The following is a 13,538-nucleotide window of genomic DNA, read 5'->3' as shown; positions in this document are numbered from 1 at the left end:
AGAGAAATCACAGCTTACACGTGTTAGCCTCTGAAAAAAAGCACATAAGAAAAAAACAAAAACAAAAAACATAGTCAAAACTTCCCTTGCCAATCCCTTAGGGAGGTACCATATTGAAGAGGCATCCCAACTCACTGGTCAACAAATTCAATAGAACCTCTTTCTTCAGTGAAGAAAGTAGCTGGATTCTGTTTAAAGGCCACGATAAGGGCAACATATGTGTCTTTAAACACACTAAGGGTAATGCAGTACTCACAAGGTGTGAGCCATATGTCAACAGAAACCAAATATGGGACCATAGATTCAATGCATTCTGTCCTGCATTCATTCAGTGTCAAGATCTTTATGGATGTCAGGGTCAAGATCTTTATGGATGCTCCTGGATAATGGAATTGGCCGTACTATTTAAATTACTCTCTCTCCTCTCCTCTCCCCTCCGTTCCTCTTCCCTTCTATTTCTTCCCTCACCGCTCTCTCATAAACATATGTAATTGAATTTGTATAAATGAAGTGAGCATATAATAAGACTCTACTGAATTTGGCCCTAGAGCTCATAAAAGATATTTAAGACAGCATGAAGTCTTTTGCAGTAAACAGCATATGAATGTTAGTTGATCCTATAAAATGGATGAGCCAGGAAAGACCCTGGATGGCAAAAACTGGACCTTATGCTAAGTTGCAGCAAGAAATCCAGTGGAGGGCTGCTGCCATAATAATGAGACTATTAAAGAAGAAACTGGACATTCTGGCCCTGCTGTTCTGACCCTGGGGTATTTTGACTGGGTCCTTGAGGAAAAGAGACTTAATAAAAATAAATAACACAAAATAAAACTGACAACTCCTGAAACTGCACATGTCAAAATTTGTTATAGATGGGGACTTCCCTGGTGGTCCAGTGGTTAAGAATCTGCCTTCCAATGCAGGGGACACGGGTTTGATCGCTGGTCGGGGAACTAAGCCTCGGGGAACCTAAGCCTGTGCACTGCAACTACTGAGCCCGTGCGCTCTGGAGCCCGAGTGCCACAACTAGAGAGAAGCCCACGTGGCTGCAACGAAGAGCCCGCATGCTGCAAAGAAAGATCCCGCATGCTACAACTAAGACCTGACACAGCCAAAAAAATTAAAATTAAAAAAAAAAAACTGGTTTATTAACAGGTAAAAAAGAAAGGTAATTAGAAATTCCATGGAAACAAAATGTTCTTCAGAAAGTCACATTTTACATATGAAGCCAGCTAAATGATCTGAGCAGCCGACAGAATATAATAACAGGAAAAAAAGAGAGTTCACTTGACCCTGACACTTCGAATGTTCTCTTTCATGCAGCAGAAGGTCAGTGACATCAGAGTCCAGCCCCTTCTTTATGGGCCCCAATATAGTACTTGGTTTTAGAGACTAGTAGCTACAAAATCTTTATATCATAAAGGTTATATATTAGTTTTTGATTTTTAACAATCTGATACATAAAGCAAAATATAATTACAGAATAGACTTCAAATGTTATCAATGTTATAAAATTCTGCTGCAAGCTGGAGTTGGAGAGAAAAGGTGAGGGGAAGCTCAGAGGCACCAATTTCCTCATCTTAAACACGTGGAGAATTAAGACATTCTATGGAAGGTCAACGGATCAAGCAATACAAGTATAAGTCTATCCCTTAAAATTACACAGGTAATCAAGTGCAAAACCAAATTAGAAATATAAGGAAAAAAAACTGGAAGGAATCATGAGAAAGGCAGAAGGTTTACTGTCAATAAGTTAAATCCCTCATCGCACATAGGGGCAATTCAATATTTTTTACTTAAACTTGATAAATCAAGAAATAGAAGAATAAGAGAATTATTTAGAGTTAAGTGAGACAATGACCAGAAGACTGAAAAACTGAAATGGTTAACAGTGCGACTGGATATATAGGTGATGGTGGAGACATTTTATTTTTCATGTTATATCCTTCCCAACATTTTTTCCTCCTGATCTATTTGAATTATATGCATGTATGTTACTCCCATAGGATTGCGAAAGGATTGTAAAAATCCTTCAAGGGCTCAAAACATCCTCTAATTCAAAATAGAGAGTTAAAATAGAGAATCAAAACAGAGAGTCAATATCAGGTATGAAGACAGGCTCTAAATCTCCTTGAGTCAGAAAGGAAGCAAGCTTAATCTCAATTTGCAGTCCTAAACCAGGAGGCCAGCAACATGTGAATTATGACTTGACACAGGGCAATCATGGGAGACAGGGAGGCCTGTGAGAAGGCTCTGCCAGACCTCCATCAGGTGATGGGCTAGACTGGCAAGGGAGGTGGGGAGCCATCTGTCAGGGCCTCTGAGGACCAGCCTGTGTTCAGCAGGCTCACGGGCCCACTCCCACTAAATAGGAAGTAAACAAACACTCATCTAGGAACGAAAGCCAAAGCCTCACTTCCTTAAGCAGAGGCCCTAAATTCTTTGGGAATTCACTCTGTTAAGATTAGGTAGCTCTGAACCTTACTTCAAATCTATAGCTTTATAGAGGTATTTAGATCTGAATTCCAATCATTCATTCACTCATGTGCTGGGTGCTGGAAATGCAAAGTGATATAAAACACCATCCCAGCCTCAAGGGTCTTACAATGGTGTGGGGAATCAGGTAAGTTAAGGACAAAGGATGAAACCACGCAATGAGTGTGGCTACACTAGGGGAAGCACCAGGTGCTGTGGGAGCCCAGAGGAGGGCATTGTTACAAAGATGAAGTCATGGAGCTGAAAGGAAAGAGGGAAGAGTATGCATGTGTGAAAGCACTGAGGGTAGCAAAAGGCTTTTGTTTCTTATTTATGACTTTACCTATAATTACAAAAGCTACATAACCTTACTGTGCTGGCCATCTTCGGTTTGCCCTACAGGTCTCTCCCCATCCTTCTCCACCCTGCTCAGTGCCCATGAAGCTGATCCACATGAACCCCTCACTGGGGTCCCCTGAACTCTGGCTTCTGGTTGAGTTTGGCCAATGGGAGGCACCAGCAAGAGACCCAGAAAATAGGGGAGAATGAGGTTGGAGACTTCTTTCCCAACTCTCTCCCTGATGGCTGCACGCACCACAGCTCCTATCAGATGGCCCATCCACAAAGCTTCTCCTCCAGTTATACAGCACCTCCCCCTGCCCCTTCAGATGCAGGATGTAATGGCTCCCCACTCTCAGCACACCTGAGAACGGCACTGTCACTTGCTTCTGTTACTGTAACTCTGCCTGAACTTTTGTAAAGTGTCCCTTCAATAAAACATCCTCAAAATGCCCAGTTTGAATGTGCCATCTGTTTCCTGCCAGGGCTTGGGCTGATAGAATCATCCATTAAATAAAATTTAGAAAACAAGACAAGGAAATGATCACGCACCAAAGCCACCTAACACATGCAAATTTTAACATTTTGGTGTATTTCTTTTCCACAGTCTTTCTGTGGATATATTTACATAGCTGTCATTATGATGGGTATGCAATTTTACCCTATGAACTTTTCAATTAACATATCACAAACATTTTCACAATGATAGATATCATTTAAGGATGTCTACCTTGTTCCAGGCAAAATTATTATCTCATTTAATCCTCAGAGCAACCTCATGAGATAAATATTATCCTTGGGGGATTTCTGAAAGGAAATATTCGTCTGGTGAATTCTTCTCCTAAGAGGCAGAGATTTTAACCTTACATCTTCCTTTGACTAGTGTTTCTCTCTAACTTTCTCTCCAGGTAAGGAGCCAAACTGGACAACCTGACCCTTAAACTTTACCCTAAGCAGTAAGGGGAAGTCACAAAAGGATTGCAGCTGCACAACCAGAACCTTTTGGCATGGATCTGGTCCACACAACCTAAAATGCCAAAGGCCCATACTGAGGTTAATAAGAGTTCTGAGCCAGAGGCTAAGCACTGTCAAACACTTTAAATGGATTATCTCTCATAATTTCCCAAGAGAGCTACAGCGTAGATATTATTATATCATCCACATTTTACAGAAGAAAACATTAGGGCTTAGAGAAATGGAGACACTTGCCTATGATCCCGTAAGTGCTGGAGAATCTCAGTCCCAAACAGTCACTACCATGCAATTCCACCTACCTGCCTAGTTCTTCATACTCAAACTAAGACACCCCTTCCTGAGAGAAGGGAGTCAGGAGGAGAAAGCCACACAGCTTCCAGCTGGGCTGCACTGGGTCGACGGCACCCTCACTGTGAGTGACATTCTTCCCTGGACATCAGCCTCACCACCACCGCTCCATTCATGTCACTCCCACAGGCATTCCACTGGTCCCACCATGACACCCTCCCACTCATCCAAGCCAGACAACCCAAAGGTGGATATATCCTACAGGATGCCCCTTCACCCATTTTGGGTGGTGGTCTGCATAACAAGTTCCTAACTTTGGTGATTCATAAGCTATGTACGTTAATGTGGATTACAAGAATATATATTCTTCCTCCTTCATAAATCCCATAAGAAAATCAGAAAGAAAGCGAACTTGAACAGACTTTAACACAGTTTGATCTCAGTCCAAAGCCAATCCCAAGATTAAGCTGCTAGCTCTTCAGCAAAAAACAAAAACAAAACAAAAACAAAACCCTTCATGTACATCAATTTCTGATTAAGTTCATTGGCCACAGGGAATTCAGAAAATATTTGGAGGATTTGCACCATAGCCTCAGATGGACACAAGACTTGAGCACATCATTTCTAGAAAAGTCCAATTTCTGACACAAAGTCCAGGGTTGCAAGCACCTACCAGGCCAGCCAGCCAGCCATCTCCTGTCCCCATGCCCTCATGCCCTCTCAGAGCATTTGAAAGGAGGAGAACCACCTGATGGACCCCATCACCTGAGCCATGTATCCTATACCTGGTCTCTGCCTCTGATTTGAGCAGGAAAAGGTTACAAAAGGCCTGTACTCTGTCTTGATGAAAAAAACAGAGCAAGTTCCATAGTGGCAGGTCCAGCCCTGAAAGGACAGAAGAACAGGGCTGCCCCCAGCCCAGAGGACTTACCTGCCTCCTGGTAAGGTGGCTCCAGGCAGCAGCCCCTGTGGTACCTCTTGAAGCTCTCCACAGAGCAAGTCTCTCGCAGAGTCCAAGCTCCTGCTCCTGGCAATTGAAGCCTTTCTGGGAGGGGCAGCTCCAAAGCTGGGTGGAGAGCATAGAGGAAGGGAAATGGGAAGAGAGCCAAAGTGATTTTAAAGAATCGTGTAGGAAACCCTGTAACCGGAGAGTGACTGAGATGGTACTTACATTTATACTTTGGAAGCATCTGCCTTTAATCAGTGCTTAATCTAACTCTGCAGAAAGCATCATTAATAAAGAAACAGGTTGTTTTTTTCTTTGGCCTCATCCAAGTGGGTGAGAAAATACGGAAAAGTCTATCTGAAAAGCCATGCTGTTTCTGCATTCAGCTTAGCCTGCAGGCCAACTAACTTGGGGGCTCTAAGGTCTCATCCCCCAGGACCTACCAAGTTCCACAACGTGAAACTGTTCACAAGACATCCATTCAGCTCCTCCTTCTTTCTCTTCTCTTGTGCCATCAACACTGGGGTTCAGACCTATGAAAATACATGCTTGCCTATATGTTTGTCATAAGGGACACCAAGAAGACCCCTTGGCTACCAAAGCAACCCCACAATGGACATGTCACCAAACCCAAACTCTCCCATGTAGGCTTCTGTTTTGTTAATTCTTGGGGAAAAATGCAATCTTGCTGGGCAATGTCATACCATAAGCTATTTTCAGCCATTGCCACCTTACAGAGGCTGGCTGACAGCCAACTGAGGTAAAGGATACAAGATGTGTGTTTATAAGGAAGCATGAAGTAGGAAGTAGGAAGTAGGAAGTAGGTGTTGAAAGGAGTGCTGGATTGGAATCACAGGCAGATTTGGGTCCTGCCAGAAGGGGCATTGAATACTGGTCAAAAGAACTGGGCTCTACCACTCTAAGCTGTGTGATATTGGATGGATCACTCCATTTCTCTGAGCCCTTATTTTCTCCCTATAAAATGGGATAATCTTCCAAATCTCCTTAGTCTTAGGAAGCAAATGTGATAATAGCTGTGAAAACACTTTGCAAACACTAGATATAAGTATCTTAATTTAAGAGAGAAAAGGCCTGGTTGCTTTTCTACCTCTACTGACTCAACACCTAGACCCCATGGAGAGGATGAAATCACAGACATGGGATGGGATTAGTACCAGGCCTGGCACAGTGTATATGACCCGACTTTTTAAGGCAGTGATCAGAAATTCTAAACCCTTGTTTGATTTTAGGGTGACTCTCAGAATAAAAGAAGATCAAAGAATAGAAGAAGTGCTTAGAGTTAATAAGCATTTTTTACGTGGATAAAAACGTGTGCATTTGAAGAGGTAAAGGAGGCCTCTAAATCCATTATCTTAAGAGGCCTTGGCCTTTTTTAATATAAACTCTTTGCAAATATTATTTTCCTAAGCTATTAAGTCAGATTCAGACTTCCCAATCTGAAGTTTCAAAGAATCTTTCTAGCTCCATCTTCAAGGAGGTGAAAATGATTCCAAATGTAAGGACTTAAGTGACTAAGAGTAAGAGAAACACAGGCCGCCTGAGCACTATGGGGCTTGCACTCAGGACTTTCCCTAGATTCACGTCTCTTGTGGAGAACTTAGGGAAGGCAAACACGCGTCTGAAAAATGGAGCAGAGCACCTGTGCTGGGACTTCATAATGTAAGATGCCAATGCCAGAGCACCCACATTTGCATCCCTTGAGCCATATAGCATCGTCACCTCCCTCGAGTGCTAGCAGGCAGCAAGACCTTGCCAGTCTCAGTCCCACCATCTGATAAGCTGATCAGTTTCAGCATCAGTGGTCAAGGTGGTGCATCAGCTTTAGTAGCAGCCATGCCTTCCATCTGTTGATTTAGCAAAGATGACACTGAATCTCCACTATTGCAGAGCACCTGGAAATACCAAAATAAGACCTGGGCCCTTGAGCAGCCTGCAGTCTCTTTATGAGAAAGAAACCTGTCCAAAGAACTATAAAACAAGAAAGGGAGCATCAAGGGGCTGCAAGCAAGATGCAAACAGAGGCCTTCGCAGCATAGAGCAGAGAGCAACTCATTCCAAGAAGAGATGGGATTTGAGCTGAGGCTCAGAAAATGAGTAAGAACTCTATGTGAGAAAGTAGGGCTTTCCAGGAAAAGCATGAGCCAGGACACACAGGCCTGGAAGGATAGGACATGTGTAGAGAATCTCAAGTGGTTCCATGGGGATAGAAGAGGAGGAGGCTAAGATAAAAGGATGATTTGCATGGCCTTGCATACCACTTGGATACTGATGAGTATGAACTTGAACTTGTATTGAGTCACAGGCATGGCACTAGCACTGTCTTAGGCTTCTGATTATTTTATGAATAACCACCAAGTCCTGTTTCCCTAATATGCACCATGGCTGTAATCACACTGACAATCAGACATCCATGCAAATGAACAGATGTTAATGAGTGATGCTGAAGGTGTGATGTACACCACAGCAGAAGGTGAGAGCAGCCAAAGGGAACAGGACATTTTGTGGGGAAACTTGGAATGAGCAAACCAAGGAGAACTAGCTGTGACTGATGCTGAGGACACAGCTCTGAGGAAGTCCAGAATCCATTTCCTAGCATGCACTTGCCTTTAGGATCCTAAGGGAGGTTCCTAGATAGTTCCTTACAGAAAACATGCTTGTTGAGGACACAGTTTCATGATCTTGTTCACTGCTATGGCCCTATGCTTAAAAGAGTACATATTTAATAAGTGTTTAATAATTATTTATGAATGAATAAAAGAACTGCTAACCTCACAGTCCTTTCTGAAACCCAATGCAGACTCCTCAATCCTGTCTGTCTGGTTCTGGGAAGGAAGCCCTGGCGTGTCCTGCTCTGTAAGATCTTGCTCTTCACTTCCATCCTTCATTTCCAGATGTACAAGCCCTTCTAACCTCTCACTGGACTGTCACAATGGCCTTCCCAACGGACAGTCTGCCCCAGCCCCTTCCTGGTAGACTGTCCCACGCACTGACCACTCCTCTCCCAGCCACATCCCTCTTCTCTGTTCCCTGTCTCGCTCAGTACAGAGGTATAGGTATATACAGAGGTACAGGTATTGCTAAAGCTGCCTTCCTCTTGCCTTTCTTCTTGCCCCTTCCCCCAATCCCTCCATTTCTCAATTCCTGATGCTTCCACAAAGCTTTCATGACCATGCTATCCCTCTGTGAGCTTCCTCTACATGGTTAACCATCAATATTCCAACAGCGCAGTATATCACATACCTTCGTGATCAGCTCCACACCATTTCAAAACTATTTTAATCTATACTCGTACTTTCATAATTCATAATCAAATGAATCTTTTGCCTTTTACTAAAGATTCATGTGGAGAGGGACAAGTATGACTGTTGCTTCCATTTTTTGAGGGCTTGTGGGAATAAGCAAGCCTAATATTCCTGTGTATAAAAATAGACCTAGGGCTTCCCTGGTGGCGCAGTGGTTGAGAGTCCGCCTGCCGATGCAGGGGACACGGGTTCGAGCCCTGGTCTGGGAAGATTCCACATGCCGCGGAGCAACTGGACCCGTGAACCACAACTACTGAGCTTGCGCGTCTGGAGCCTGTGCTCTGCAACAAAAGAGGCCGCGATAGTGAGAGGCCCGCGCATCGCGATGAAGAGTGGCCCCTGCTTGCCACAATTAGAGAAAACCCTCCCACAGAAACGAAGACCCAACACAGCAAAAATTAATTAATTAATTAATTTTTAAAAAAAACCATGCCAGGGAATACTAAAGACCTTCTAATTGATAATAAAGAGAACTTTAAAAAAAATAAAAATTAAAAAAAATTAAAAAAAAAAATAGACCTAGCGAGGGACTTTCCTGCTGGCCCAGTTTGTAAGGCTCGGTGCTCCCAATGCAGGAGGCCTGGGTTCAATCCCTGGTCAGGGAACTAGATCCCACATGCATGCCGCAACTGGGAGTTCACATGCCACAAGTAAGGAGCCCTCCTGCTGCAACTAAGGAGCCCACGTGCCACAACTGAGACCTGGTGCAACCAAATAAATAAATATTAAAACAAACAAAATTATTTTACATACTACCTTTGTGTTTTGGTTTAGGTTCCTCCAAAAGCATTAGACAAGTACTTCAGTGAAAGAGTTTGTTTGGGAGGTGAATCACAGGAAACAGGAGTGAGGGAGAGAGGAATAGAAAGCTAAGAAGGAGGAGAAGCCAACAAAGGGTGTGCACTTCAGATGATTACAGATATGGCAGACTGGGGCTCAGCCTCTCTGGGGAGCTTCTGAGGAGCTATGCAGAATTTACTTCAGAATTAGGAGGCTGGGCATTTGTCCTCTAGCTTACATCCCCTATTGGCTGAGGGTTGTCCACAGGGGCATTATGGTAATCAGCCTCTAATATAGCCCCAGTGACCCTTACCTCTGATACAGTATTCATGTTCTTGTGTGGTCCTATCCCAAACTGAACAGGTATAACCAACATGATATTGCAGAAGTGACAGTGTGTAATTTGGGAGGCTTGGTCACAAAAGGCAATGTGCCTTCTCCCTGGATTGCCCCTCTGGAGAGAGCTAGCCACCATGCTGTGAGGACACTCAACCAGCTCTGGGGAGATTCTGCATGGGGAGGAACGGAGGCCTCTTGCCAAGAGCTGGCACCAACTTATCAGCCATGAGAGTAAGCCATCTTGGAAGCAGATCCTCCAATCTCAGTTGGGAGTAACTTCTCTCCATCCTCCAAATCTCTGGGCTATGCTTGCTCATGGGCTGAGAGAGCTCCCATGGCTTTGGAGAAAGCACTGAGACAGAAAAGCCAAGAGAAGCAAGACAGACCCTTGAGGTGGGATGCTTAGTACACAAGAGCTGTCCAGCACAGCTTTAGCTGAAATCAGAGGTAGTCTGACGGAATGTGTCAGGAGTACCGAAAGCATCTGCTATGCTCGGAAACTTCCTAAAAGATGGTTCCTGTGTATTCTTCTTTCCCCTCCACAGGGTTTGCCAAATGGTTACATACATGTAGGTTGTGAGCAAGGCTTCAAAGCTCAGCTCATGAGATCTCCTGCAACACAACAGCAAAAACTGCTCCATCCTCTAACTCCTATCGTTCACTTCTTGTACCTATATTTAGCGCTTAGTTCACTGCTTCCATTTTCTGATATGTATTTTTCAGGATCCTTTTAGTTGCAAGTAAGAAAATTCTAACCCTAGTACACAGTATAAGCAAAAAATATTTTATTGGCAGGGAACAGGAGTGTCATACAGAATCCAAGGGAAGAGAAGCTGCTGACTCTCATGGAATAGAACCAAAGATTGAAGACCTGCAGGACGTTCAGGAAGTTCTGCCTCTCCTCATCTCTTGGTTCTGTTGCTGTTCCCCAGCCTCTTTGCTCTCCTGTCTTACTGTACACTGGCTTTCTCTGGTCCTAGCTGACCTGACAGAAAATGGGCACTCTCAACCACTGTGTTTACATGCTGACCTTTTTCATTCTCAAAATTCCCGGGGAAGGGGCTGAGTGACCTCACCTGGCTCGGGGGCCTGACTCTAAACCAATAAACAGAGGATCAGGAAGCTAGAGGTCAGGGAGCTCCCAATGCCAACCTGGGGATAGATCCGGGAGGAGAACTCCTAAAGAACCCCCAAATGGGGATAGCACCAACATCATAATGTTTTAATGATTAAATAAGGCAATATGAATGAACTTCCTTTTGTACTCTTAAATGTTATACAAAGGTACAACTCTATTGTTATTTGAGAACCAGTGTAGTGTAGAGAGGAAACACATACACACACACACACACACACACACACAACTTAGAACTGAACACCTGGTCTTGAATCCCATCTTGTTCTGCCACCTAATAGCTGTGCGATCAATCCCTTTGTAAAATTTCTCTGAGCCTCAGTTTCTTCTTCCATAAACACCTGGATGTACAGTGATAACACCTACTTGTACAAAGGATTCATGAGATTTAAATGACCAGGGGATAACACTTTGTAAGGTACAAGTTAAAATAAATGTTTGTGGCTGAGGTAAGAGAAAACGTTTATATACGTGATCTTCCACTATCTACCATGTCCCTGCCCCTCACAGGGATACAAATACACACACACTTCAAGTTCTTTATACACACTACAGCCCTGACCACATTTAAGCTCCAGGAGGTAGCTACAGAGGATTGCTACTTAATTGTGCAGGAGGGAGGGGGGAAGAGGTGGTGGGAAGGAGGGAGGGAAGGAATGAGGCAGACAGATAGGCATGCCGCCAGCCTGAGGCTGGGATAGGTGGCCAAGTCTATATGGAAGCCCAGTGAGGGACTGGCTGGAAGTCAAAAAGGATATAATTAACTTAAGAATTGCAATAAACTTGTAGCCACACTTAATAGGTTTCAAATATTTTTTCTCAATTTACCCTGGCTTCGTTCTTCTCGGTTTGGTCTTGGGCTTGTTAGGGACGAAGGGAAGAGGTAAAGCCAAGGAAAAGTCTTAAAGGGGCAGCACCACCAAGCTTGTAAAAGGGAAGAACGGGTCTAGGCTTTCAGCAAAAACTCAGTGGCCTGCGTGACATCAGATATCTGCACAGTCAGTCCTTGGGGAACGCAAAGGAAGGGAGTTGAGCTGCAGCAACAGGAAGAAACACATCTGACCTGACTGTGAAGCTGCCTTCCTGACCTCCCCCGCTTCCCATCCTTCCCCCCTGCCCCCCGCCCCCTTCCCACCATCCCCTGGAGGCTGAAGGTGGTCCAGGGGCTGCAGTCAGTGTTCGAGATGACATTTCAGCTTTCTTTTTCTGCTCTTTCCTGACTAGGGAGAAAGAGGATGTTGGTATTTCTAGAGCAAATTTAAAGGCATCTGGAAATGAGTGTACATAGAACAGAGACAATATCTGCTAACTGAGGTTTAAGTTCAGAAAGAGAATAACTGAGTGTCACAGGAGAAATCGGAAGACCTTCCTCCTCAGTTCACCATGTGGCCTCGGGTTAATTGTTTCATGTCAAAACCTAAACTGGATGAGACTCGGTTCTCTCTCTAAAATCCTGAGCACAGAACCTCCCCGGCTACTTCTGTATAAGGTGGCCCAACCAAAACCCCCAGGCATGCTTGACCCTGTGGCCATCTGTTGCCATTAAAAGAATGTGTCCTTTTATTGTCGCACAGATGTTAGTTGCCTGTCCCTCTGCTGTCACCTGTATCCAATCCTGTTGCCCCTCACTTCTGGCCCTGGAGGATCTCTCTTGGCTTTCCCCAACTCCACTGGACCCTCAGTTCTTTCTATTCACCTAAATTTCCTACCAACTTTCCTCTCAGGAATGAGGCAAATTTCTTTTGATGCCTTGAGTATAACAGTTTCAAAGATGCCCCATGTATTTTTTTACGTGCATGCCCCTGGGGTCTTACCCTCCACCTCAAGCAATTTCTCTGAGTATTTCTTTCAAATAAATAATATGCTCTTCCCAAAAGACATCTGAGTAAAGAAGTAGGTCTCCACATCATTGGATTGCCATAGTTTGGAATTAAAGGTAATGTTGTCTTATTTTGCTTGCTCTCAACTTATATTTAATTTCAGAAATTGAAAAGAAATCTTAGTTAATGTTTCCCCCCCCCCCCGAGGCCTCATTTTTAAGACATTTTAGCCAAGAGACACCCTGAAGTGAGCATATGAATACAGGCTCCTAGATGGCTGGAGAGTCAGACTATGGGGTCCCTCCACATCGTCTCCCTCCTCAGCTCACTCTCCAGGATGATCTGTGCCCTGGGCAGTCCAGTCTGTTAGCACCTTGGCTCCTTGGAAGGCCAGTGAGACCCCCTCCCCCAGCATGGTGTCTCCTTCTGAGAAGGGAACAGTGCACTGGGCTGTTGGCACACCCTGACTATGGGACCCTCAATGTGACCCCAGAGCCCCGGGACCTTGCTCAAGAGGACGGACCTGTGTAGGCGCTCCTTCAGCTCCTCCGAAGGTCCAGGCTTCCCTGTCTCCCCATGCTTAGGCCCGTCCTCCACCATCAGGGAGCCCAACAGGCCTGAGGTAGGGACAGATCTGCTATCAGGGCCTCTTCAGGGTCCCAGGGTCTCACAGCCTCAGTGACTCAAAGCTATGGCCCCTGCTGCCCCAGTTCAGTTATTACCACCCCAGTGCCAAATCCAGAAACATAACTGTCTGATGAGAGTCCCTGAGAGCCAAGGTGTGCATTCACACATACCTGATCACACACACACACACACACACAGAGCCCACTAGAATACAGCTGTGAAAGTAAATAAACTAAGAAAACCTAAAACTGCCTGACTTCCTCTGTAAGTTTGGGCTCTCCACACCCCAGAAACCATGGGGTTAAGAAAAGGAGGCTCATAGGCCAGCTGATCCCATAGGTGAGACAAACTAGCAAGCAGGCAGACAAAAGGCTCCCTTAATCAGTGCTACCCTGGTTAAGGTTCACTTCCCTGACTTTACCTCACCTGCCCTCACGCCAGATTTGCCCAAATCCACACTTGTGCTCCCACTAGGCCCTTGCGTGAGCTGC

General features: G+C 44.7%; 1 protein-coding gene across 1 annotated transcript in view; it reads right to left on the bottom strand.

Annotated features, from left to right (window-relative positions):
• Positions 1-5,800, bottom strand: part of SCN11A (sodium voltage-gated channel alpha subunit 11) — an 86,034-nt gene extending 80,234 nt beyond the window's left edge. The window contains exons 1-2 of the mRNA XM_079933140.1: positions 5,467-5,800; positions 5,009-5,143 (exon numbers count right to left, since the gene is read on the bottom strand). Of these exons, the coding sequence (XP_079789266.1) occupies positions 5,009-5,143; positions 5,467-5,500 (169 nt within the window). The 5' untranslated portion in view covers positions 5,501-5,800. The remainder of the gene's footprint in view (positions 1-5,008; positions 5,144-5,466) is intronic.
• Positions 5,801-13,538: the final 7,738 nt, after the last annotated feature.

The sequence above is a fragment of the Stenella coeruleoalba genome (genome assembly GCF_951394435.1).
Source record: "Stenella coeruleoalba genome assembly, chromosome: 10".
NCBI lineage: Eukaryota > Metazoa > Chordata > Mammalia > Artiodactyla > Delphinidae > Stenella > Stenella coeruleoalba.
Note: the sequence above shows the minus strand (reverse complement) of the source record. Positions and strands in the feature narration are given on the sequence as shown.